The following is a 27,039-nucleotide window of genomic DNA, read 5'->3' on the forward strand; positions in this document are numbered from 1 at the left end:
GATATAATTAATTAAAGACAAGATTAAGGTTATATCTCACCATTTACTTTAAAACAAAAGCGTTTGTTAAGATTTAAAATAAATGCATATAAAAATAATGAGTTTAACATAAAGATTAGAAAGTCTAAAGATATTATACCCATCAAGATCAAGGCTCTAATTAATCCAAGCTTGTATGTCTTTATTCACTTAAGCTTTTCTTGGATCATCTCTCTCTTCATCTTTATGTTCTTCATTCTTGAGTAAACCATGCTAATGATAACAATGGCTTCCTCTTCATGTTCACTCACATTGGATAACCTTCAATAATATATCATGAACAAAGTGGTTAGTCCAAATATTAATATACATGAAAATAGATATAAACTTATTATTTCATGCATTCATATATTTAATTAATCTATATTTGTCATCATCAAAACTTAAGCTAAACATAATATTGTAATATTATGTCCAATATAGACTGCTGATGCCAACTAAGACCAAAGTGAAGGTAGTGACCAGGATCAGAAGGCCAACTTCTATAAGCACCAAACTACCACCACCGTTACCAACTAAGATCGAAGTGAAGGCAATGACCAGGACTAGACCACTGGTGGTGACCAAGATTGGAGTGTAGGCAATGACTGGAAATGAATGGCTTACTTCAATCGAGACTAGACTGCCAGTGCCAATTGAGACTAAAGTATAGGCAATGTCCGAGACTAGATGGCTGACTTCTACCAGGATCAGTGTAAGGTCTCTCTTACTTAACCCACATTAACTCTATAAAGAGGGTAATCAAGGATTACTAAAGTTGAAAAATTACATAAAAGAGAACAATTTTCAAATCAATACATTGGGATCCCAAATTCAATTTATATGCTCAGATTAGAGTTTTAAAATAATGTGGAGAAATCACATGAGACCCAAAACAATAGGTTTCAAAACTCAAAACTGTATTTTGTGCAAAAAATGACCCATGTGCCACAACTCATACGCCTCTGTGCCATGCATCGTGGCACATTGCATGAATTTGACAACAATAGCTGCTGTCATTTGACAATAGTAGGAGCAAACTTTCGAAGCATCCCAAATCTCCGTTCGAAGTCTGATTGAGGTGGTTTTAATTTTTACACGAAGCTTTTTCCAAACTCTAGCTAATGGTACAGGTTTCATATTCAAATTATTTTCTACAAAAAGTTGGACACTAAAACTAATTTTTACCACTTTTCACATAAAACACACAACTTTGGTGTCTTAACTCAAACATAGGTTTCATACTTAAATTTATTTTTCTACAAAAAGTTAGACATCAAAACCCCTTTTTACCACTTTTCATATAAAACACACAACTTTGGTATCTCAACTCAACTACAAGTTCCAAAAGCCTATACTAACTCTTTAACCATACTCAATGAACTCTAGTAGACCTGTGCAATGCATCATACACAACCAAAAATACATATTTGTCAAAATAGCCACTCAAACCCAAATTCACAAAAAATAAGGGGGAGTAAATTCATGCACAAAGCCATCATTTTTATTTCAAATCATTCAAAATACACATGTTTCTACTTGCACAAGTATTTTAGCCCTATCTACAGGTTTACAACTAAAACTCACTATCCCAAGACACAAAATAAACAAGTTTTACTCTATAGTAATGAAAATAGTACAAAGTAATGACATATGATCTTAGTTAGCAATTATACATCATTAATACATAAAAATAGAGTAAAGAGGCATCAAAGTGGGCTTTTCACCACAATCCTATGCCTCAGAATGTTTTCCCTGAACTGGATCTGATGAGCTAGGCCTTGAAAATATTAAGAATTGAGGGGTGAGTACAACCACTCAGTAACAAGTTTCACCTAATTTATACAGTTGCATATTAATTATAAACAGATGCAAATAAGCACAAATACACAAACACAATGCAGATGATAGGCTTGGCCACGGTTTACAATGTTAACAACCATGTGATAAGGCCCAAGGCATATATTCATATCCATAAAATGACAATGCACAATCTTGGAGTTGCAATAATAATAATCATGTGGCCAGATTTATATGCATGATTAAATGCCAACCTTACACCTTATGTTACCTTGGACATAAAATCAGTGGCTATCATGTGGCTGTGTCTTTCATGGACTAACCCAACCTTTCACTTGTGCGGAGCTATTAGGAGAGGCTTAACTCACTCACTTATGTAATCTAGTTTCTCTTAATACTAATAACTATGGGGTGTTATACCTCTAATCTAGTTTCCTTATGAACCGGTAGAGACTAATTATGTTCAAGTCTCTCATAGAACAAGTGGGATAGTCCTAAATCAACTATGGGATATGGGCTACCTCTCAATTCCAACAGTTGGTGCCAAGGCAAGTTCTCAATTCCAATGGTCACTGCTAGTATCACATAGATTTAATCAGCTACTCCTCTCTCTAGGCGAACTCTCGCTAATGATCATGCTATGCACATGATCACATATGCAACTTAGTCACCAATCATATCATAACATATTTCATTTTCTCACTCGATAATACTTCTCATACTAAACACTGTTGATGATGTATTTTCATTATTTTCTCAATGACATATTATAAACTATTATCATTAAACACATATATACCTCATGCAATGGCTTTGTGTATTTTAAAATAATTTCACATATAATTCACCACATTGCTAAAATTGCATATATCACTTTCTAATGCCAAACAAGTTTCAAAGCATCAATTGAACAATTATTAAATTAATATACAACTATATAAAATAAGTTTCTCCTAGTTACCTTAAACCTTTAAGAGGTCAAAGGTTTACCCCTCATAATACCAACTTTCAAAGCTTCTCACAGCTTGAATGGTGCCATAACAAATCACACTATAATCATAACACGAGGATATCATCATTATCCCATTTTGTGAGTTTTTCAATATTAATCTCTACACACTCTGTTCTATCAATCTATAAATTTGCTACCCATTCATACCCAATAGATTCATTAGGTCCCATTAATGCACATTATCATTAATAGATCTTCAAACCACCATTAATGGATATCCAACTCTCTCAACTACCTCATTTATGTTGATTTTCAGACATTAAATGCTCCACTCCACTAACCATATACAAAATCATTAATGTAAGGTTTGACTATCTCAAACAACTTTCATTATATCCATTATATCTAATGGAATCGAACCCATAACTCTTATGGCCTGAAAATCAATCTTCCAACTCAAACCTTAATTTAGATCTCTATAAATGAGGGAGAGAAGGGAAGGGAGAAAGAAGCTTATCATACTTACCTCAAGTGTTAGGAAGCTTAAAATTTTCTTCAAGGGTCCTAATGTGCATGTCCTAATAGAGCTTTAACGTGTTCTTCGTTTTCTCTTCTCCTTCTCTCTATTCTCACACGCAGAGTATGAACAGATTTAATTAAAATTTTTGACTGTGCGTTATGGCATATGATGACCTTCGCCACGGCGCATGGTACAAAAAGGCCCGTTGCATTTAAATCTACCCTTGTGAGCTATGGTGGATTGATCACATGCCATAGCATATGGTACAAAGGGAATTCCTTCACTTTCTTCCTCTTTCCATGCCCGAGTGGCCTACCATTGATTTAAACCACTTCTAAGGCTGAAATTATAATAAATTACATCAATTAAGCCCTTCTAGCCACATACCTTATTAACTCATTACTCATTAGGCTAACTAATCATGCTTAATTTTCTTGAATGTTACAACTGGAGTGCAGGCAACAATCATAACTAGACGATCGACTTCCACTGGCATCGCATAACATTTAATTACCAAGATCGAACCTCTAGCATTGATTGGGACTGGATTGCAGGTGATAACTTATTACCGAACAACCAACTTTCACTAGTACTACACCATTGACATGACTAGGATTGGATTATCAGTACCAATAAGGATTGGAGTACAGGAGATGATTGAGACTGGACGGCCAGCACCAACTAGGGCCTGAGTATGGGAGTTGACCAGTACTGGATAGCTAACTTCCATTAGGACTCGACAACCGGTGTTGTTGGGGATTAAATGGCTGTCTTTCACTGAGATCGGACCATCAGCGGTGATCGAGACTAAAGTAAAGGCGACAATTGGGACTAAAAGGCTAACTTTCACTGGGACTGGGCCTTTGACACTAAATGGGACTATAGTATAGGGGATGATCAGGATCTAATAGTTGACTATTCAATCCCAATTGGTGCCAGCGATCCTATCCTTTTCATCACCAAAACTCTTGTCCTAATGGGTGCTAGTGGTGAGGCGTCTGTGGAAGTTGGCCTTTCGATCTAAATTGGCATAAGCGATTTAGTCTTTATGAAAGTCAGCCATCCGGCCTCAATTGGCATCGGGGATTTCGTCTCAATGGAAGTCAACTGTTCAATCCTATCATCACCTCCACTTTGTCCTAGTTATTCACTATGTCCTCTCTTGGTCGATACTAGTGGTTAAGCCTTGATTGGTGCTGATGATATGGTCTCAGTGGTTGCCCACAATACAATCCAAGTGAAAGTATGCCATTCAATCACCGATAGTTTGGTCCTAATGGAATTTGGTTGTCTAGACTACAGAATTTGACTAGGACTGAACTGTTGACATTGTTTGAGTTGATTTGAAATTCAAACATAAAATTTAAAATTTTATTTAATGTCCAAACAAAGGATTTTAATATTATAATTTAAAATTTTTAATATCATCCAAACAAATAATTTAGATTCTATAAATTTTAAATGTGAAATTTTAAATTCAAATTTTCAACTCAAATTCACCTATCCAAATGAAACCTAAGATATATTATAATTTTGATACAACTTTATTTAAAAATAAAATATGTATATATCTAGTCTTATAAGTTACATACTTAATATATTTGTATCTAATTAAAATTTAAAAGTATTAATAATATTAATTAATAATAAGATTTGATTATAAAATAAATAATATATAAAAAATTTATATTTCATCATTTAATTGAAAACAAATTCTTTTAGTACATAAAGTTAAGTTTTATATATTTTTCCCATTTAAAAAATAAATTTTTTTATTTATCTTAAAATTAAAGAATTAAATTAAGTATAAATGCAAATAATAAATTAAAAACTAATTTATCATATACTTTATGTTAAAAATTAATGGTTGAAAAAGCTTTAATCTTTCAAGTTAACATCAGCTATCAATTCGATCAAATTTTAACTTTTTATCAATTTAGTCCTTCTTGTTTAAAGAGAAAGTAAAGATTTCTAGCATAGATGACAAAATATTAATGTTGTCATATAGATTAACAAAAAAGAGGATAATTATTTAAATAGAAAAAACTCATAAATTTATAAAATAAAAGAACAAAAGGAAATATAATGACTAGATTAATTGATAAAAATTAAATTAATTTGAGGGATAATTTGTTCTCATTTAGCTATGCATAAATAACAAGTCATCAATATATTTTATACATGAATTAATTTGAGAGTCAAATTGTATTTCAAAATTTAAAAGGTTAACATGATAGTTTGAAAAAAACAGAAAGAATCAAATAATTGATAAAAATTAAACTTATTGAAAGATCAAATTGGGAATAGAGTCAAATTTAAAAGATTAAAAATTTCATTATCCCTCATATTAAGTTCTCAATCTTTTTTCTATTAAATATGTATACTCCAATAACTTACTTTCTGGTAGAATGGGAAATATATGATAAAAAATAATTTGACTTATAATTAAGATAAAAAAAAAGTTATCTCTCTTCACCTTATAAATGGAGTCAGAGTTATTACGTGAGATCTTGTGATTTTTCGAGGAATGTATCTGAATTGATATGGTTAAAAAACTTTTCAATGTGAACATCACTTTTCTATCCATATTTTGGTACTTAATATCTTGTATCCCTCTTCGTTTTTTTTTTCTCTCACTATTTTCACATTTACCACATTTATACTCTTGTGATTATGAGCAAAATAATATTAATATGCATAACTGATATAAATAATTTAGGGAGAATGACAATTAAGTCCCTTAATTTAAGATAAGTCTCAATTAATTTTAAATTATAACAAAGTCTCTTGATCCTTCAGTAGTAATAAGTTTAATAGCTTTAGATATTTACAAATTCAGATCCCAATTTACAAGTTCGTTATAATATATTTGCAACTTATTTTTAAAATTTTAATAAGGAATACAAATGTTCATCTTTAATATTGAGAAGTATTAAATCTAATAGCTCTATGAATTTGCAAGTTTTAATTTTACAATTTTTTATAATACATTTGCAACTTTTTTTAATTTTAATAGGGTATATACATGTTCTTTTTTAATGTTGAAAAATATTAACTCTAATAGTTTCAAGATTTTGCAAGTTTGACTTATAATTTTACAATTTTGTTGTGATTCATTTACAATTTATTTTTCAAATTTTAACAAAAAAATATAAATATTCATATTTAATGTTGAAAAATATTAAGTCTATTATTCTTTGTCTATTGCCTATTTATCAATAAAATAAATCCTCCATTTTTTCATTACATATTATTTATTTTTTAACCTTGTTAAAATTTGAAACAACAAGTTATAAATATATTACAACAAGTTATAAAATTAGGAGTTGAACTTACAAATTTTTAAAACCATTAGACTTATTACCAGTGAAGGATCAAGGAATTTTGTTTATGTTCTGAAATTGATTAGAACTTAGCTGTTATTCTCCCAATGATATAAGATATGCCATATCATTCATTGTGTTATGATTCTTGCAATTACATCCTCATCCTCCTACATCATATCACCTTTGTTTTAAATTATAAGATACTTTTAAATGAGATTCAACATTTCAAAATATAAGAAAATAAAAAAAATTTCATTAATGATATTTTTTTAATATTACTCTCCCATATTTTCTTTTTCTTTAACATTCTTTTATGAACAAATGATTAATGGAGGATTTTTTTTTAAGTTTATATGTTTGTCTTGAAAAGGTAAAATTGTAAAGTGTATTTAATAAATTTATTAATATGTGTAATAATTTTATCTAAAATTTTATAATTTGGGACTGAGGGAGTATTACTCACAACATCCTCACAAATTTACCTAATACTAGAATAAACAAAATAATTTCTTTGTAAAACTACTTGTCATATCTTGTATGAACCTATAGCAAACAAATTAATCTAGCAAAATGTTTTCATACATAAATCCAATTTATATTTTTACAGCTAAACATTTAATATAATTAGACAGCGTTTATGTTCTCACAACAATAATCCAATGTTTTTTATAAGACATTTTTATGATAATGAACAAATCATAAATCTCTCAATTCACATGCGAACATTCAATATATATGAATAAGTAAACCATCACGATTTCATAACAAATAATTCACTCCAAAACTTTCATTATCAACTTAAAATTTAGCAACAAGTCATATTATATAAGCAACCAAATTTTATATTAGCAATCAAATCACAACTATAATTTAACTTAAGAAAAAATATAATTTTAAATTCTTGCATTTGTTCGAGTTTTATTATAGATTATTGCATTTTTTTCAATATTTTAGGTTCATATACTTTTATTTTTAAGTATTTTAAGTCCCTATAACACCCACTTATGGAGGGACCTAATATATCAAAAAATAAAAGTGTACCAACTTAAAACACTGAAAAAATATGGGGACCTATAACAAAATTCGAGCAAAATATAAAGACCCAAGATTATATTTGTCCTTAACTTAAAATTTAAGATTGTTTTATGATTTTCTTTACATATTTTCTGTTTTAATCGTTCTAAAACGACACGCAATGGACATACATACATACATACATACATACATACATACATACATATATAGGGAAAACGCCGAAAATTATAATTTAAACGCTTCTGGACAAAATTAATTTACTTAATCCAACTCACATAGCCGACCTGATGAAAGTAACACTCTTTTACCTATTCAGATCAACAAAAGTGGAAACGGTCTGATAAGTTAATTGGTAAATAATTCCAGCTAAGGATCATAATTATCACTATGCTACTAAAAACTTTGAAATTTATTCTATTCTTTGCATTAGATGGAATAAATTATTTTCAGTACTTATTATATCTGCTAAAGTAACATATCTTTTGCTTCTCATAAAAGCCTACTAAATTTTTTGTTATTTTTAATATTAACGAAAATATCATTTTCCCATGCGGTGCATGAATAAAAACATTTCATCATTTAAAATTTTTTCAAAGCCGATAGAGTATTTAGAAAATAAAAATAAAATTGTATGGAGTTTCGATATATTATCAATTTTTAAAATAATAACATTTAGAATATTTTATTCCATCTAATAAAAAAGAATAGAATAAGTTTTAAAGTCTTTAGTGGCATGTTGATTACAGATATGATCCTTAAATTAGCTGGAATTTTGTTTGCCAATTATATCTTCTCTTTTTCTTTTGGCCAACTCAATTATATCCTCTAGTTAGACCGTTTCCACTTTTATTGATCTGAATAGGTAAAAAAGTGTTAATTTCATAAGGTCGGCTATGTGAATTAGACTAAGTAAATTAATTTTGTCCGGAAGCGTTTCAATTACAATTTTCAGCGTTTTCCTTTCGGCGAAGAAGTATTTTCCTCTTTTGCCCTTCGTAAAATATATATACCCTTTGCGTGCCGTTTTAGAACAAGTAAAACTAATGTTTTAAGATTGGATAGGATATTGAACCAAAATAATTAACAGTTCATGATTAATATGATTCAATTAGGTGGATCAATGATCAACTCGATAATATAATAATTAAATTAAAAAAATTATATATATAAAGTAATTTAAATATAAAAAATAAATATGAAATCGCTACTTAACTTAAAAATAAAACTAAATATTTTAAGTTTATCATGATTTAACAAGTCACATGATGCAACATAATATCAAATGACTAAACAATTGATTATTTTCTAAAAAAAATTTGTAAAAATATAAAAAGGAATTTGTTTGAACAGTCTTGTTTTTTAAAATTGAATCTGGTTCTCAACTTGATCCCGGTTTCTTGTTTGACTGCCAGTCCAAAATGATCCAATCAAACTCAACTCTCAAAACAATTTTTACATTCTGACCGAGTCAAAATCCAAACCGATCCAACTGTCTGAATTTCGTACTATTGACTAAACAGAAAATAAGTAAGAAAATCACTTATACAGTCTTAAATATCACTCTCCCTGTCACGCGCGCGCACAAAAGAAAAAAAGCAGTCCTTAAATTTTAATTTAATTTGTATTTATTTTGTGAGATAAAACATTAATTTAATTTACAGTTTAAAAAATTATTTTAAAATTAAAATAATATAATAGTATTTTGCACACAATCGCAAGGGTAAAAACGTGGTAAATGTGAAAATAGTGAAAAAGAGACAAGATATTTAGGTGTCGAAATGCTTCTTCCATGGATTTTACTCCATGGTACCTAGGCCACATTTTTTCCATCAAAATATGGATAGATAGGTAATTTCAACCATGAAAGGCTTTTTACCATATTAATTCACATTCTCATATCTCTTTGTCTTTTTTTTTTTTTTTTAACGAATTAAAGTGACTTGGGCTGGAAACTCAATAGATTATGATGGCAAGATCACGTTATCACTTACAATATACAATCATATATTAAAGTCATCCCCACCGCCTCATCCACATAAGAATTTCACCAATGATATCTGCCTTTATGATTTTTTTTTTTTTTTCCTCCTTCGCCATTCTCATGTTTCTATCAACCCATGATCTTATTTTAATCAATTTTTTCTCTATCAACCAATTTCATCTTATAACATTTCCAACAAGCAGGCCATACTTAAAAAATTTTGAATGCATTCAATGCTCATTGCTTATCTGAGCCTTCTATTTTACTCTAAAATAATTTATGCCATTCATTTGAATTAATTTTTAAGTATTGTGTTTATTAATATAAAAATTATAAAAAATTTAATATTAAGTCTGGTCAGTACAAATTTAATCATGATTCTCAAATTTAAAAATAATTTTTTTATAATTTTACAATTTGACTATCCATATGTATATTGGATAGTTCAGATATAATTTAAAATAACCCAATTTAATATTAAAAAATTTGAATTTTATAAATTAATCATTTAAATATGTTCTGAATAATCCAGATTTAATATTAAAATTTTTTAAAACTTTATAATTTAACTATTCAGATATATACTAAACAACTCAAATATAAGTTTTAAAATATTTAGTAGCGTATTGATAAGTAGGATCCCTACAATTTTTTAGCAATTAATTATATATCCTCTAGTAGGCCGTTTCCACTTTTGTTGATCTGAATAGGCAAGAGTGTTAATTTCATAAGGTCGGGCATGTGAGTTGGATTAAGTAAATTAATTTTTCCTGGAAGCATTTCAATTATAATTTTCAGCGTTTTCCTTTCGGTGAAGTATTTTCATCTTTGGTCCTTGGTAAATAAATAATAACTATAATATATAGGCGCGTCTTTTATTAGAACAATTAAAACAGAAAATACGTAAAGAAAATCACATATACAGTCTTAAGGATGTCATTCACACACACACACACACACACAAGCACTTCCTAAATTTTAATTTAATTTGTATTTATTTTGTGAGATAAAACATTAATTTAATTTACAATTTAAAACTTATTTCAAAATTAAAATAATATAATAGTATTTTGCTCAGAATCGCAAGGATAAAAACGTGGTAAATGTGAAAATAAAGAAAAGAAATGAAGAGGGAAGAGAGTCAAGATATTAGGTGTCAAAATGCTTCTTCCATGGATTTTACAGCATGCTACCTTGGTCACATTTCTTCCGTCAGAATATAACCTAGGTTTCACAGAAAAAATATTTTATTAAAAAATTTCAAGCCACAAAATATTTTTAAATTTAATTCTGTGCGTCTATAATTCAACAATAGGAATTTACAACTTGCCAAAAAAAAAACAGACAAATAAAGACAATTTGTAAACATGATTTAAAATTTTAAAATATTATAAGTTTTATAAGACCTGTTGATAATAAATTTTTTTAAGATCTAAAGTAATTTTTCTAATTTAAATATAAGACCTTTTTATTTATAAAAAACATGTTACTGTGTATTTTATTTTTTGAAAGGTTAAAGTCTAATTTTACCGTTATATTTATTTTTTAAAAGTGTTAGACACCATACACTCTTAATGAGATCAATTTTGCTCTTGAAGTAATTTTTTTCAAGTTTCAAGAACACCCTTCTACTAAGAAACCATTAACTTTATCATTTTTTGAGAGGCTTTTTATTCCTCAAAAAAATAATTCAAGAATAAAATTATCGATTATAAAGCACTTGGCATTTCTAAAAAATAAATAGAGAAAATCAAACCTTAACTTTTTTTTTTTTTAAATAATGAGCCTGCTGCCAAATCAATCATCGATCATCAACCAACTTTTATATATAAAAATCAAGCTAAAAAACAGATGCTAGCACCTAGCAGCGACCAGGAGGGAATCTCAGAGAAACTCTTCGTTCATAATTTACAAACAATGGGACTCTCCTATTAAGTACAACGAATGTGCAAAAAAAATTCTCTTCAAGACAGTGACAAAGCCGGTGTGATTATTTTACATATGAACAGAATATTCTCCAACCCTGTTCTCAGGTCAAAAATCATTCAAAGTAAACACAAAGGCAAGATCTGAACACAAATCTATTACAATGAATTAAAACAACAGCAGCAAGGTCATATCATCCTGCCTATTGTTGCCCAGCTTCCTTTGAACTTGACACAAGCACTTGCCTCGAAACTGAATCGTACTTGTCATACCAGGTGCTTGAACAGATTTTTTACTTGCATGACGTAGATTCTGTTAGTGACTGAAATTACAGTTATGAAAGCTCCATTTATCACTATTGTTACACGGAGAAGATTATATGATTCGGAAATAACAGCTTTCAGAACTCTTGAGACTCGAAATCTGGTTTCGATGGATACTCTAGACCGTGCAGTGCCGGCATCCTCCTTAGATCTTCTTCTGAATAAGCAGGGATTAACCAGTATCTCTTGTCCGACCCAAACACCTGATAAACAAGTGACACAAACCATCAACAACAATAACAATAAGTCTTGCTCCACTAAATGGAGTCAACTACCTGAACTGCAGTATTATTGTGCTCTATCATTAATCAAATTTTTAAGAATATTATTAAATAAGGGGTCTTGTTCGAAAACTTCCAAGAGTGACATAAACCACAATGAAACAAAATCCTAAGCTATTCAATGGACATCAAAGGAGAGGATATCAGCAACATAATACATGAGACGCCAGAGGATCACTGAATATACCAAAAAAAGAAAAAAAAAAATCCCATGAGATGCTGATACAATAATACCTCAATCTTCTAGATTTAATAGACAAGATTCATCTTAATTTTAGACATGGTTGTGACAATGATGGTTACCTAAGTGAGATGGAGAAATCTATTCCAAAAGTTAGCTATTGAGGAGGGTGAACAAACCCACTTAAATACCTCACTAAGCATCTCATACTACTCAATATAAGACTTGGAATCCCATACAATCAAGTCTCCATCAAACAATAATACAAGTTGAAATTTGAATTCTTTATAGTTTCAAATTTTACAATGCCGAATATGATTGATGTTGGAGCAACGGCATGAATCAAGGGAGAGAGTGAGAGTAGAAGAAAGAGGGAAATATAGAAGTGGTAAATGGGAGAAAAGTAGAGATATAGAGGGGTAGGAGAAGGGAGGGCAACGTAAAGCTAACAAGTCTAAAGAAATTTATTGATAATCAATCGAAAGACTGACACACGCTAATTACTAAGGCGTTATAAAAGCCCAAGAGAAATCTCCTATTAAGATAAATTAATTCAAAATAAAAAAGATAACTAACAACAGAATAATAAAAACCTAACAAAGGGATAATTGATAGCCACAAGTCAGGAACTCTCCAGTCAATGAGGCAAAGTACCTGGGTAATTATAAATCAGTACACAAGTCTAGGAGAGAGAGTAACGAGGGACACTAAAGACTAATGAAATAACTAACATACAAAAATCTCTACACTCAAGAAAAATAAAAATAACATCCACCAAGCCAAGCTTAATGATTTATTTCTCAAAAAACAATACTACGTAATTCTTTGATAAGCATATCTCCAACTTAGCCAGCTAAAAAAGGCATGATGATGAATTTCACTAACGGCCAAAAAGAAGGTTGTATGTTGATAGAGACGGTAATTCCTGAAAGATTTGGATGTCATTTCCTAAAGACCTGTGGTAGATAATCTTGGAAGGGAAATGATTTAGAGAAGACTAACACTAGTGGTCAAGAGATTTATCCCAAGGTTTATAACTGTAGGATTAAAATGGTAAAGGACAAGTCAGGTTAAGTGTAGCCAAGGTATAGTAGAGTTGGTAAGGGTAATGACTAATTTTTGGCTTTTTAAATCTGTCCTTTTGTGCAGAGGGAGGGGTGTGGAGTCTTCTGAAAATTGAGAGTGGTGAGGAAAGTTCTGGCCTCTTGAAGATCATCTTTCCTTATCATTTTTCTTTCTGTTTTAGCATGTTAGTGAGTGGCTTATGCTGTTAAATGATAGAAAATACTTATAGAAGTTGTTGACTGAGAGCTCTCAGTTAACAATATTCCTAAAAGATTAATAAATGATAGAGCACAATGATGTGCACAATCTATATAGCCGGCCTCGCCTAATAGGATAAGACTTTTTGTTGTTGTTGTAGTGAGTGGCTTATGTTCTAGGTGGTTGTTCTGTGGTGTGCATTTTGTACTGATCCTTTTCTCCGTAATTGTAGCATTCGATTTAGCTTAGTGTATTAGTGTATGATGGAGATGGGGTTAGCTTGAATCATTATTTCCCTTGTAACCCAATTTTATTATTCAACAATAGTATTCTCAGTCCACATGTATAGTATTTTCTGGTTTTTGCTTGTTTGAAGCTCATTAGAGTAGAGGGCTCTATCATGTGCCAACAGCAAAGAAAGCTACGACAGATGGATAAAAGCCTGTTGACAATAATGGTAAAAATTAGAAAGGAAAAATGGCAATGAGACCATGAATGGCAAGGGAAAATTGAAACAAAAAAAATGAATAAATAAGTTGCATCCAAGAATCAACAAAGGCTAGAGAGCCAAAAAAATAAAAAAAAGGTCCAGTAACAATGCAGGTCATGGCTAAAAGGGAAAATAATAATAAAGGCCATATATGGCAAAAGGGTCAATAGCAACAAAAGGTACAAATAGAAAGAATATATACAATAACAATGAAGCTCAAGGCTAGGGAGGGAAAAAGGCCATAGTGTAATAATGAATGACAACTTCAACAGCCATATCCAGAAAAGCCAACAATGTCTGATTCTCTCATGGTTGAATCCAGATCATGTTGCAACAACAGCATCAATCATAATATAATTTGATAGAAGCAACTTTGGGAGGTGGCAAAATGTGAAGAACAGAAGATGACACTATGCAGAAGTGATTAGTACTCGTACTCTTGAACCATAACTATTGATGATATATAACAACAATAAGCCTTATCACACTAGGAAGGTTGGCTAGATAGATTGTACGATGCCATTATACTCTATCATCAACCAAACTTTTAATTATTGATGATATATGGTTTAAAAAAATTGGGTTAAGAGAATTTATGAAAGAATTACATAACAGGCAAGCAAGAAAATCAAACACAAAAATGCTAAGAAAATATATCAATGTAAACCAAGTACAAAATACACAAACCTGTTCAAAATTCTTCCTACGACCAAGGTCATAACGCCATTTTGGAGTAGTTTTCTTCTCATATGCCTGCTCATAACATGAAACAACATTACATCAGTATGCACTTCAAATCATCTTTTGTACATTACAGCTAAGTATCATACAATTTTAATGTACAGACTCTTTAAGAGCATACATCAAAATGGATACTGAATACAAAAACATAAAATATTTTAACAATTCTTATATTCAAATATTACTTTTCTCAGTTACCATTCATAAAGCTCCTTCCAAAGAAAAACACAGCCCAAATCACCTATATTTTAAGTTATTGAAACATCATTTAAATCAAAACAAGATCAGAGTCATGTCCTCAAGTTTAATGAACAAGACAAGAAAAGATTATTTCGACACATCCAGACAGAGGTAATCAATGTGTCATGGCAATGTCAAAATCTGGAATGCTTGAAAATCCGCATGTCTACACTTTATAGACATATAGACAAGCATGCATACGATCATTCATTTATTTATTAGGGGGTTTAGTTCAGCCTACGCTATAATCATCATTTTTAGTCAAAAATATATGTTTAATTGTAATTTTTATTGCACCTAAATACTTGTCATTCAATATAAGCACATAAATAAGCCCACCTCACGTTTGGCTTCATGTAATAACCTTCACTGCCAGTTAACAAGGTTTCAATGTTCCAAGGTCAACAAGTATATAGCGCAGGACAGTCTCTCTTTGATAGAAGACAGGAAAGCTTTAGGGGACATTTAGTCAGTGGATAATCTATTTCCTCAAATACAGGTCAACTCACTTATAAAGTTTATGGAATGGAATATATGATTATTTACAATTGATTATGACATATTTGTTAGATATCATATATTTTATTCAGGCTATTTAATTATTATTTTTTAAATTAACGTTTAGTTATTTTAGTTATTTTTGGGATAATGTTTTGGATTAGCAAGTGTTCTATTTTAAAGGATAAATATATTGTATTTTGTTTTGGATAAAGTTATCGTAAGTTTCGGTGTTGCATTAAGTTGAGTTTGTTCTCTCCGTTTTTGTTATCCAAAAAAGTAACACTGCTTCCATCTAATAAAATAACTTCAGGGAAAGATTAAACCCTGAATTGCTAAATGGTACCAAAGACTCAAATTCAAATTTGGCAAAAAATATGACCACCCACTTTGAGAAGGTAGAAGCCTCTCATTACATTTGTAATGAGTTGGGAATAAATAATAGGCATATCATTATGTAAATAAAGAATTTTAAAATAAATTAATTAGATTTCTTATTTTCTTATAATATTTAGGTTTAAAGGGCATTTTTTCCCTTCAACTATTTATGCAAGAGTGTCTTGTAAGCAAGGTTTCCCTTCAACAATTAAAAATGGTGGAATTTTGCCCACACCATTAACAAATATTAACTTTGATCGTTAATTAACTAGAAAATTATAGAAAAGAGGCTTAATAAAGATAACTACATCTTTTCCTATTCTTTTTCAAGCATTTAAAGAGTTAAAAATTGGTGATTTGATTAAATTACCAAATGGTGTATTGATGCTTGGATGTTCCTTGTGAAAGGACTCATATGCCATGGAGCTTATTCTATGATTATTTTACTAACTGCATACCAAGTGTTTGTTAAATTCCTTCAAAGGGAGGTTATTATTGAAATTGGTAGCTAGTCATTATAATTGTAACTTCAACTTGACTACATACCTCATGCCATTTCAATATTCATATCATTATGCAAGAGTTAGAGATATGCTCTTCAAGCTACAAATACCCAGCTTGAGGGGAAGTGTCAGACATTATTGTTGAACACTTCATGTTAATTAAGTTATTGCATTTGTTTTATTGCAATTAATGTATATTTGCTTTTTAATAATTTTTTGCAATATGTTTCTACATGTTGAAGAATAGCTGAGTGCTACATCTCAATTAGGACATATTTATCCAATCTAGTCTTGGATAAGGTTATCTGGGTTACCTAGTATACCTAGTACTTTACAGTTGTGCTTAACTTGGACTAGGATTATGTTCTCACTTTTTTGATATGCTATGAATAAAACTTCATTTCCAAGTAATCAAAAAAGTACAAAAGAAAATTGAACCTTCAGTTTTTACGGCGTTGAATGAGAGCCTTGGATTCTTTTATATATCTCTCACAGATAACTACTAAAAGTAAACTTGTAATAAAGCGAGATCACATAACCTAGCAAATACCATAAAAAGGAGGCCTGTTCCCAATCAAAGGAACCAAAGCATGTGGATTGAAAATAGTGTTCAAAAGATTTTTTACAAAGTACAAAGACATGAAAGAAGATATATAAAAGTATGAAAAGATATACCTCAATAGTAGTTGTATTACCGGACACCAAGTTTATGTGCATGATCAGAAATCCCAATACACTCAAAGCAAAGGCTAGATTCAAAACTGTAAATGATACAACATGGTTACAAAATTCACATTTAAAACAAATAACAAGACCAAAAATGGTGAAGGCCATACCAAAAGCAAGAAAAGTTGTTGCAAGGGAGCCAGGTGATCCCATTATTTCTCCATCACTAAAGAATGATATGAACTCAGGCAGTAACGACAAAGTAACGAGAGTTGTCTCCCAAAAAGTGTAGAACTGCACTTAGATTTACCAAAATAAAATAAAACCACTGTGAGCTTCAGATATTGGCAGACACAAACAGGGGAACAATCACAACCTGCCATGTCACAGTGATAGGACACATGGAATTTTGTCCAACATATTTTGGAAGCTACTGATAAGACTTCTGTTGAATCTTTGATGATGGAAGCCCTAAAATCTTTTGACCATAACCCAATCATAATGATAATCACACAATGCTAGGACGCCTCTTTCCTATCATGTCTTAGCCAGAAAGAATCATTTTCACCACCTTAAATGCATGAATGGTACATCATTCCTAATGTACCAAAGGTGCCAACTCAAAATAAACAGAACTAGGGTCACAATTAGCATTAGATTAGTTTCCTAAAGGAAGTAGCTGAGTTGATGCAAGAATAGAAGGGGAAGCACAAAAACATGACTTTTGTTTCCCAAAAGGTTTAGCACATAAGCTATAGTCACAAAACAATCCATTTCAGGATTATCCCTCTGCATTGCCATGGATTTGCTTGAAATCAAGACAAGGGATAGGGAAGTAAGAACACAAAATGCAGATCCAGTAATATGAATTACTAAGAAGCACCGATATGGGTACATGTATCAGATAATATACAGCAGGGCGTAGAGGAATAAATATAATACATATTTCAAAATTCTAGGATATGAGTATGAGTATTTTGAGTTCTAAACAAGTATTTCTATGTAATATAAAGATATTTACAGAAATCAACCAAAATATTAAGTTTTTTAAAGTTTTCAAGTAACAAAGAAATATTTTGTTGAAAAAAATCAAAATAGAAATGCTAGAATATGTGATATGTATAATGAAGTATAGGATGTGTATCGTATATAATACAGGTATGGTTACATTTTTGGAGTATGCTTCACAGATATGAAATGCCAAAGATGTTATCTGAATTTAAGATGTTAAAAAGAGTGCAAATTCTAAAGTGTAGATGAAAATCAGATAATGCAGCATACAAGATGGTAACAAAAACATGAAAGAGGAAGAAAGATATTCAAGCAATTCAAGATTGGTACAAGTCTCCATTAGCAAACCACCCCCACAAAGACAATTATAAGCTCAGCACTAAAAAGAGACACAATGCAGGTATACAGTCATTGCAGTTTAGGATTTGGTTGGGAACAATAGCAGCTCAATAGACCATAAATTATTATAATTTTTTTTGCCAACGAAAATTGCCCATACCAAGAAAGAAGGAAATACTTGTAATTTCGAGCCCCAACACAGTTGACTACCCAAACACAATGATGGTCCATTTTCAGCACACAACGTCCACCTAGGCCAAAACCACGAGAGATCAAGTCAATCCTAATATTTTCCCTCAAAGTGAAAATACAAAAAAAATAATAATAAAAATAAAAATTTGTGCAGCAGGACTCACAGACAGAACAATGATGACATCGAGGTGGTTTGAGCTGATTGCACTTCCGACAATACCGAATTTGTTGATTTGAAGGATCAGACTGTCCATGACTAAATTCCGGCATTAAGGGGTCAGTCTCTCCTCTCTCCTCATCAATTGCAGGCCTCCAATTAGGTGGCACACTCCCAGGATCCGTGAAAACAACGGCAAAGTAACTCCAGAGTAGCATAGCTAGCTGCAAAATCATAATAGAAATCCAACCTACCAGTCAACACATCATCTTTCTGCTATAAAATATCACGATTAATGCCTCATCAGTCTTGAATCCTGATAAATTAAACTCTAACACAACTTAAAATTCCTCTCTGATAATCATATATCCAAAATTGTCCAGATGTATGAAGAAAATGGAACCGTAGTTTATGAGAAATTAAAACAAATAAAATTGGCCTACTCCTAGAATATTTAAACTATTTAGGATAAACAGAAATCAATCAAACAGAGGACCATGAACCATGAGTGAACCTTGTGTATTACTTTTAACAAGCAAAACTTTGGATGACATTTATCAGAGCCTGAATGCACTTCATGAATTTGTTTACTACAAATCAAATTCAACCTGACGATACCCCACAAGCCCCAGCAATAAGAAATCATATTAAAAGGAAAATATGAAATCGGCTTCCGAAGCTCACCAAATAATGAAACAAGATCAGCACCCCAGTGGCAATGACACGATCAAGAAGCCCACCGTTCAAACCAGGACCATAGACAGTTAACACAACAGCATAATAAGTAACACCCACGACACCAAGAACCAGGAGTATCATGATCGAACCAAGCCCCCGCAGGGCCGTGCAGAACTTGAAGACGTTCCAAGCCATCGTAGCTCCAGATCTGTGCATACTCGGGAAAAAGAGAAACCCTATACAATTCAACCCAGAACAATTGTTTCTTCTGCCCTCTATGGCATTCGCGGAAGAATAATGAAGTCCAATTCCGCAAGAATCAATGATATACTCGAAGAATCATATTACAGTGGTTGACTTTCAGATAACAACAACTCCAGAGTGAACAATTACAGACAAAAACGGTTTCTTGCGTTATGGGTCTCTCTAATGACGGACATTCTTAGACCTAGGGTTTACATAAAACTAGGAAGAAGTAGATAATTATCTAATTTAGACAGGGTTGGAGCACATGTACAAGGAGGTGAAACGTGGTCTAGTTATTATAGATAGGAACGCAACTTTTCTAGAGTTTCCGGTTTTTTTCCTACCTCACCTGGGGGAATGAAGCTGCCGTTCAACAATGGGACGCTAATTCCAATTGCAACGAATTCAACACCATGCCCCGTGTGTGTGTGTGTGTGTGTGTTTTTTTTTTTTTGGGAAGAAAAAAAACAGCATTACTGAGTTCAACCAATATTAGCTGTCCAGGTCAAAAAAAAAAAAAAAATGCGCTGAATTCACCAGTTCAACCTATGTACGCTGAATTTCAACCAAATATTTTAATAACTACATCAGGGATGAATTAGTCAAGTTATATGAGGGGTCAAATATTTTAAGCATCTACTTTTCTAAAGTAAGAAAACGTTAAAGAAAAAATTAACTTTAATCATTAATTAATTTAAAAATTATAAAAAATGACTCAAAATTACACCTAAGTACTCTATAAAAAAATTCATATTAATTAAATCTGTTAAAATTACATATAAATGGGGTATTTATTTATAATTTTACAAATCATTTTCTATAATTTTTTCAGTTATTTTTAATTTTTTTATCGACTAATAATTAACGTTAACTTTTTAACTACAAAATATCTAGTGCAATATTTTTAAATGTTAAACGTGAAAACTGTACCACATATAAATTTAAAATATTAAATGTTCCTCAAACATAACTAGGTTATATGTAAAGTGGGCCTCCCCCTTGAAGGTGTATGCATGTCTCTCAATCACCACTCTTGTAAGAGTGCCTAATTATTCCATTGAGTTAATCAAATTAAACACACATTATTATGATAATTAAGAATTGAATCATACAAAATCCTTTCATGGTAAACCAGAAATTCATTATTTGAAATGAGATCCAAGTTCTACCCTGTAAAAATATAAAATATTTAAGTAACAGAAGTCTAAATCAGAGTCATAAAATATACAAAAGCATATAATACCTTTTATAATTAAAAACTATTGACAATACCATTTAAAAGTCATTTTTCCAATAATCATAATCGTTTACCATGGCCAATGATGAGTGCAATGTTCTTTTTAAAATTATCAGTACTTTTCACAATTACCACATATAAGAATAATTAAGAGTCATTAAACCTTGAAACTTAACTTAATTAAAGAAGGGTTAAAAATTTGTTTATAAATTTTTGAAAACCATTTGGGATTGCAAAAGCCCTTCAAAACATGTTTAAACTTAGAGTAATTAGTTTACATGCATAATGAAAGTAAAAAAAAATTAAAATAATAACCTAATAAGAAAACAAGGGCATAAAAGTTATTTTTGCCCTTAAATGGCATATATATTGTGGTTTGTGTGCCATATACCATAGTCTATGGCACAAAAGGGCAAAATTTTCTCTATGCCATTCATTGCAACATGTTGCCATGCACTGTGGCGCACATGACAATTCACAAATATTAAACTTTTGACATGCACTATTTTCACACACAATATTTGATTGAAATGATTCAAGCACTCATATAAAGTTTATTTTGCAGTCTATCTAATGACATAAATTTCACTTAAATATAATTTTTATTTGAAAATTTGACACCTAGATATAAAATGACCACTTTTATGTCATTTCCTAGCAAATGAGTATCTGATTGTCAAACTTGTGTCATTAGCCACATCTAAGACCTCAATCACATCCAATAGACCAAAATGAATCAAATTAAATAATTATAACAACAATCATATATTTCCATTCAAATTCAGCCACTCAAACGTCCTGATTTCTTACAAATAGGGACACAACATATTTTCACATAATCTATTTCTAGCCAAATTCTTTACATCATACCAATTTCAAACACACAAAACATGCAATTGTATTAGTATGTTAACCCTCTTATCATATGCATCACAAATGGACTAAGTTAACTACAACAATCAACTCATACAAGTGCAATTAAAATATGTAAACATGTTCTTAGTTGGCAACTATATACTTATAATCACAATCATATACACAAACCAAAATATGAAAGCATTGCAAGTAGACAACTACTCCTCGATGCCTGGCTTTTTCCTTTGTCCTCTATCTTTCTTTGAACTTAGAAAAGAGTAACCACAGGATAAGACAAAGTCACAGTAACCAAGATAATTCACAACTATATATTAACATGTAAAACAATAAATAAGAATGTAAAGCTAGATAATAAAACACATGCTTAGTATATACCATTATAATATTGCATGCTTGAACATAATATCCATCCAAACTTCCACATCTACCTCCAATTGAATCCATAGGCTATCACATTGAACCAACCCTGAATAGTCTGATCTGAGCTTAGTTTCCATAGCAGACCCAACTAGAAGTGTTCTATCCTATTTTGAACGACGAACTCCCTTATTACTTACATAATTGAGATGTCATTTACTCCAACACCACATCCTTCTAAGTACTAAGGAGTGCATATTATGATTATGTGGATATCCTACAATAACAATCTATAGCAAGTTTGTTATACCAAATAACCCATGGTATTAGCCCAACTACATAGATTTCATATATTGCTTCCTTCCACCCTTTAATGATCATGATGTCTATGCATAACACAATGCAATTATCGTACTCTACTATAGTAAAATTATTTCAATTAACATTTAGTTAGAAATATAATTTATAAATGCATGTTACTTAATCAAAATCATTCTTTTCCCACTTTACAAGCGCTAAATTTTACAAATACATAATAATATTTAATTTCACAAACTACTTGTAAATAGTTAAATAAGCAAATAAATAATATAAATTATCTGGTTACTTTAACCCTTTTATTACTAAAAGAGTTATCTGTGGCAACTCTTAAAGTTTCAATAGTTCCTTCAACTCTAAAGAGGTTTCAAATGATCAAAATCTACAATATTAAGCACTTTACATTAATTTTGTAATTTAACATAAATACTTACTAGCACAATTTAAACTAACTTAAACTCTCACTTGTCTCATTAGACACTTTAAGCCATAATTAAACTTCATAAGCTTCCCATGAATTTCATTAACTCCATTAACATAATATGAAGTTTCCAAAACTTTAAACCTTCCACTTAAGAAAAAAATTGAACCAAAGCCTCAAATCTCAATCAACAGCCATTAAACTATTTAAAGACCCTTAATTTAACAACACTTACTAACTTAGAAACTATTTTCCTTACTTTTTAAGCCAAGAAAAAATAGGGTAGATCGAAAGAGTAAGGAGATACCAAGCTTACCCAAAAAGTGAAATGTCAAAACTAGCTCCTAGGCACTCATAAATTTCTATCCTAGCACAACTCTTTCTCTTCTCCCTCATTCCTTGTCATTTCCTTCCCTTTTTCCTTTCTCTCTCACAAGTTATCCTCAGCTTTTAAGTTAAATTTGGTACCATGCACTATACTGCTATAGTGTATTGTGCCATGTCACGACATGTGGTACAACAAACAACTTCTTAGTTTAACCCACCCACTTCACCTATTATGATCAAAACTCCACTGTAACCTAATTTTGTAGCTACCTAATGATCAAACTATCAATTAATAATCCAAAAATATTTTTAACTTTATTTATCCACTAATTTACCCCTTATTTTGTTAACTATTAAAAATTCATGTTTAAAACTTAGATTTTACAATTCTCACTTCCTTTTAGGAATTTTGTCTTTCAAAATTCAAATAACCATACAAACATATACCTAAGGAAATAGATATGAATATTGTTGACTTGTCTTATCCTTTATCTCCTAGGTTGTGTTACTAGAAGTGATTCCTTTCCAAAAACACCTTTGCCAGCCGAATTGTCTTATTGGGTTAACGTCCATTATTCACTCTAGTTTGACTCTATATGTCATATTCTCTTGAAGTTCTACCTCTTTCAATTCAACCACATGAGACAGGTCTGATTGGTATTTTTTAATATGAAACACATGAAACACATTATCAATACCAGACAACTATGATGGCAAAATAATCCAATAAGTGATCAACTTGAGTTTGTCAAGAATCTTAACTGAATCTAGGAGTCAATTTCTTCATTCTAATCAATCTCACAATTTCTATAACAAGTGTAACCCTAGAAACACATAATCACTTACCATAAACTCTAACAGCTTTCTACATTTATCTACATAACTCTTTTGCCTACTTTGAGCCATTAACAACTTCTACCTTATCATTTTTGTAACAGTCACACCCCCCCAAGCCCACTGCTATGAGTGGTGGATTGGGCCGTGCCACCTCACGGCAACCAAGCCGGCTTTCCCTGTGGTAGTTCATGGGTTATTCCCCGCACCCACTGCGCTAAGGGAGCCTTCCCAGGTTCGATCCTCCAACCTCTCCTACATAGCGAAGTTGAGGCTGAACCTGGTACCATTGAGTCAGACTCAATGGTACCAGGTTCAGCCTCAACTTCGCTATGTAGGAGAGGTTGGAGGATCGAACCTGGGAAGGCTCCCTTAGCGCAGTGGGTGCGGGGAATAACCCATGAACTACCATGGGGAAAGCCGGCTTGGTTGCCGTGAGGTGGCACGGCCCAGTCCACCACTCGCAGCAGTGGGCTCGGGGGGGTGTGACTGTTACAATTTTCATCTTTTGTGTAGTTTGTTATATACTACCCAAACCCAAAATGCTTCTCTCACTTAGCTTAATCTAACATAGGGGTGATTTGTAATGTCCTCACTAACGTTAACATTCAACCTTCTACTCAATCAACTAAAGCAAAACTAATTTCTTTGAAAGGTTGGAATCCCAATATAAAAATTTTAAAAATTACTTATTAAAATGATTTAATTCATACTAAACAGCACACAATAGAAGCATTTAATTAGGTATATGTAAATCTCAAAAGAAACTACTTTAGAATAATAAAATTTACATAAAATATGAGCCATGTGCTGCGGCTTGTGCCACATACGCATGGAATATGGCACAGAGTCACTGGCATCACATTTTGTGTCGTGCTATAGTATGTTGACATATGCTTTGTTTTAACCCTAAAATATTAATAAAATTAAAATTATATAATATTATGATTTAAATTTATTTTTATTAATTTTGGAACAAATTCAATAAGAGGAAGAATTGGTCAAATGGAGATTGTGCAATCATATAATTAAGAGGAGCAAGGTTCAAATCTAAAAAGGCAAAAAAAAAAAGGAAGTTTTATTTTATTTTTACTTCCTAAAATTACCAAATTGCCCTTCTCCAATTTGATAAGTTTTGCCCCTCTTTTTTCGATTATTCTAGACTGGTCCAGAGGAGAGAGATTTTTTATTTTTCTTCTTTCATGATTCCTCTGCGTCTCTACCCTCTTTCCTTCTGATTTCAACCACCAACAGTGAGTATGGCTGCCACTGTTTCATTCATTCGCTATTGACAAGGGCTGGAGCTCGCTAATTTACTACTGTACATCTGTGAAGATCTCCCCATTCCTCCCATTTTTGAGCTCACCATGCATGTACTGTTGCTAGTCTACCATTCTCACAGCTCGTTTCTGCTTTGCTTCTTGATCCTAAACATCTTTACTCCTCCATTCTTTTCTGTTAATGAATAGTAAGGGAGGAAAGAGCTGATTTGAAGTTGTAAGAGAATTAATTTATAGGTTGGAGGCTGAGTTTATGATGCCTGCTTTCTTCACTGTTCAGCCAAAGTCCCGCTGCCTTCTCTGCTCCTAACTTCACTGCATATAGGTAGGAGATTTGGGTCTTTTCTTCCTACCTGTTTTCATAGTTTTGTGGTTGAATTTAGTGGTGATTGAGACTATAATTTTTCTTAATGCTACTATGTGTGATTGGTAGGGAGGGGAATTAAGTCAAGTTGAAAATTTTAGCATTAAGAAGAAGTTAATGCTGTGGGTTTAAGTTCTAATTGAGTTTAATATGATTATTGGCTACAATACTGAATTTTAAAATTTTAGGCAAGTGAAATCAAAGAGGGAGAGATTAATATTAGCTTAAAGATTGGTGCCTTAAGTTATTCAATAAATTGCTTGTTGAAGAGTTTAGCTTGACTTGGAGATGAGAGGCAGGGCTAATTCAAATTTTAATTAGATGAGTTTTAACTTAAGCATGGCAAAGAATTTAAATCTTAAGTTATTGTATGGTTAGTTGAATTTTTAGAAGTTTTATATTGTGTAATTTATAAATTTATAATTATAGTAGTGTTTTATCATTTAATCTTGAAATACATTTAAGGTGTTTGAGAAATGGGTGAAAGAAGCATGATAAATTTAATTGTGGGCATTTGAAAATTTTGCACATAAGGTGTTCAACACAAGGTATAAAAAATTCATATTTCGTTTAAATAGTAGTTATGATTAGAGTGATATGAGGTAGGTTGATGAAAATGATGATGTTTAGAAAATCATTAAGATATGAATTTTGATTTTTGAAATTTTAAGTACTTCCAATTGGTTGGGATTGTGTTGGTAGTGAAATAAAGTTTATGTAATTATATGAAGTAAATTGAGATTCATTTATACATATTCTTATAGGGTGTGTGGAAGATGAGTACCTTGATAAGAATTGATTGAGAAAATTATTGGATTTTGGAACTTAGTAGGTAAGTAAATAACACCCCATTATTTTTTTTCAATAAAACTAGTCTATTTTTGAAAATATTACATTTTCATATAAATCATTTTAACAACTACAATGATTATTATGTATTTTGTTAATTAAATCATTTTGGTTCTGGAAATTTTAGAGTGATGATGAAAGTTAATTAAATTATGGTATATGTATGTATTTTCTTTATGAAATATATTTTCAAGATCGATGGAAGCATCTTTGTTTATTTTACTCTAGAAATTCTTGGTTACTCAAATAATACAAGCTTGTACATTAGCTATAAAATATTATTCTAGAAAGTTTTGAGATTTGAAATGATTCATGCAAGTTTGATATTGAGAACGCAAATTGTATTTCAAAAATAATTATTCTCACATGTTTAAAAAGTAATTTTATGAGGACTTTAAGCAGAACAATGTTGCTTATGGTAGTTCCGTTAG

At 31.1% G+C, this 27,039-nt stretch overlaps 1 protein-coding gene across 1 annotated transcript; it reads right to left on the bottom strand.

Moving 5' to 3' along the window:
• Nucleotides 1-11,435: 11,435 nt before the first annotated feature.
• Nucleotides 11,436-20,135, bottom strand: LOC129288365 (probable protein S-acyltransferase 14). Its single transcript, XM_054924896.1, has 7 exons — nucleotides 19,506-20,135; nucleotides 18,829-19,045; nucleotides 18,614-18,723; nucleotides 17,293-17,416; nucleotides 17,132-17,217; nucleotides 14,784-14,849; nucleotides 11,436-12,084 (listed from the first exon to the last, which is right to left on the bottom strand). The coding sequence occupies exons 1-7, from the start codon at nucleotides 19,713-19,715 to the stop codon at nucleotides 11,959-11,961; spliced, it is 939 nt and encodes a 312-aa protein (XP_054780871.1). The 5' UTR covers nucleotides 19,716-20,135; the 3' UTR covers nucleotides 11,436-11,958.
• Between the last annotated feature and the right edge of the window lie 6,904 nt (nucleotides 20,136-27,039).

The sequence above is a fragment of the Prosopis cineraria genome, unplaced genomic scaffold, assembly GCF_029017545.1.
Source record: "Prosopis cineraria cultivar Desert tree isolate PC_DT_omini unplaced genomic scaffold, ASM2901754v1 PC12, whole genome shotgun sequence".
NCBI lineage: Eukaryota > Viridiplantae > Streptophyta > Magnoliopsida > Fabales > Fabaceae > Prosopis > Prosopis cineraria.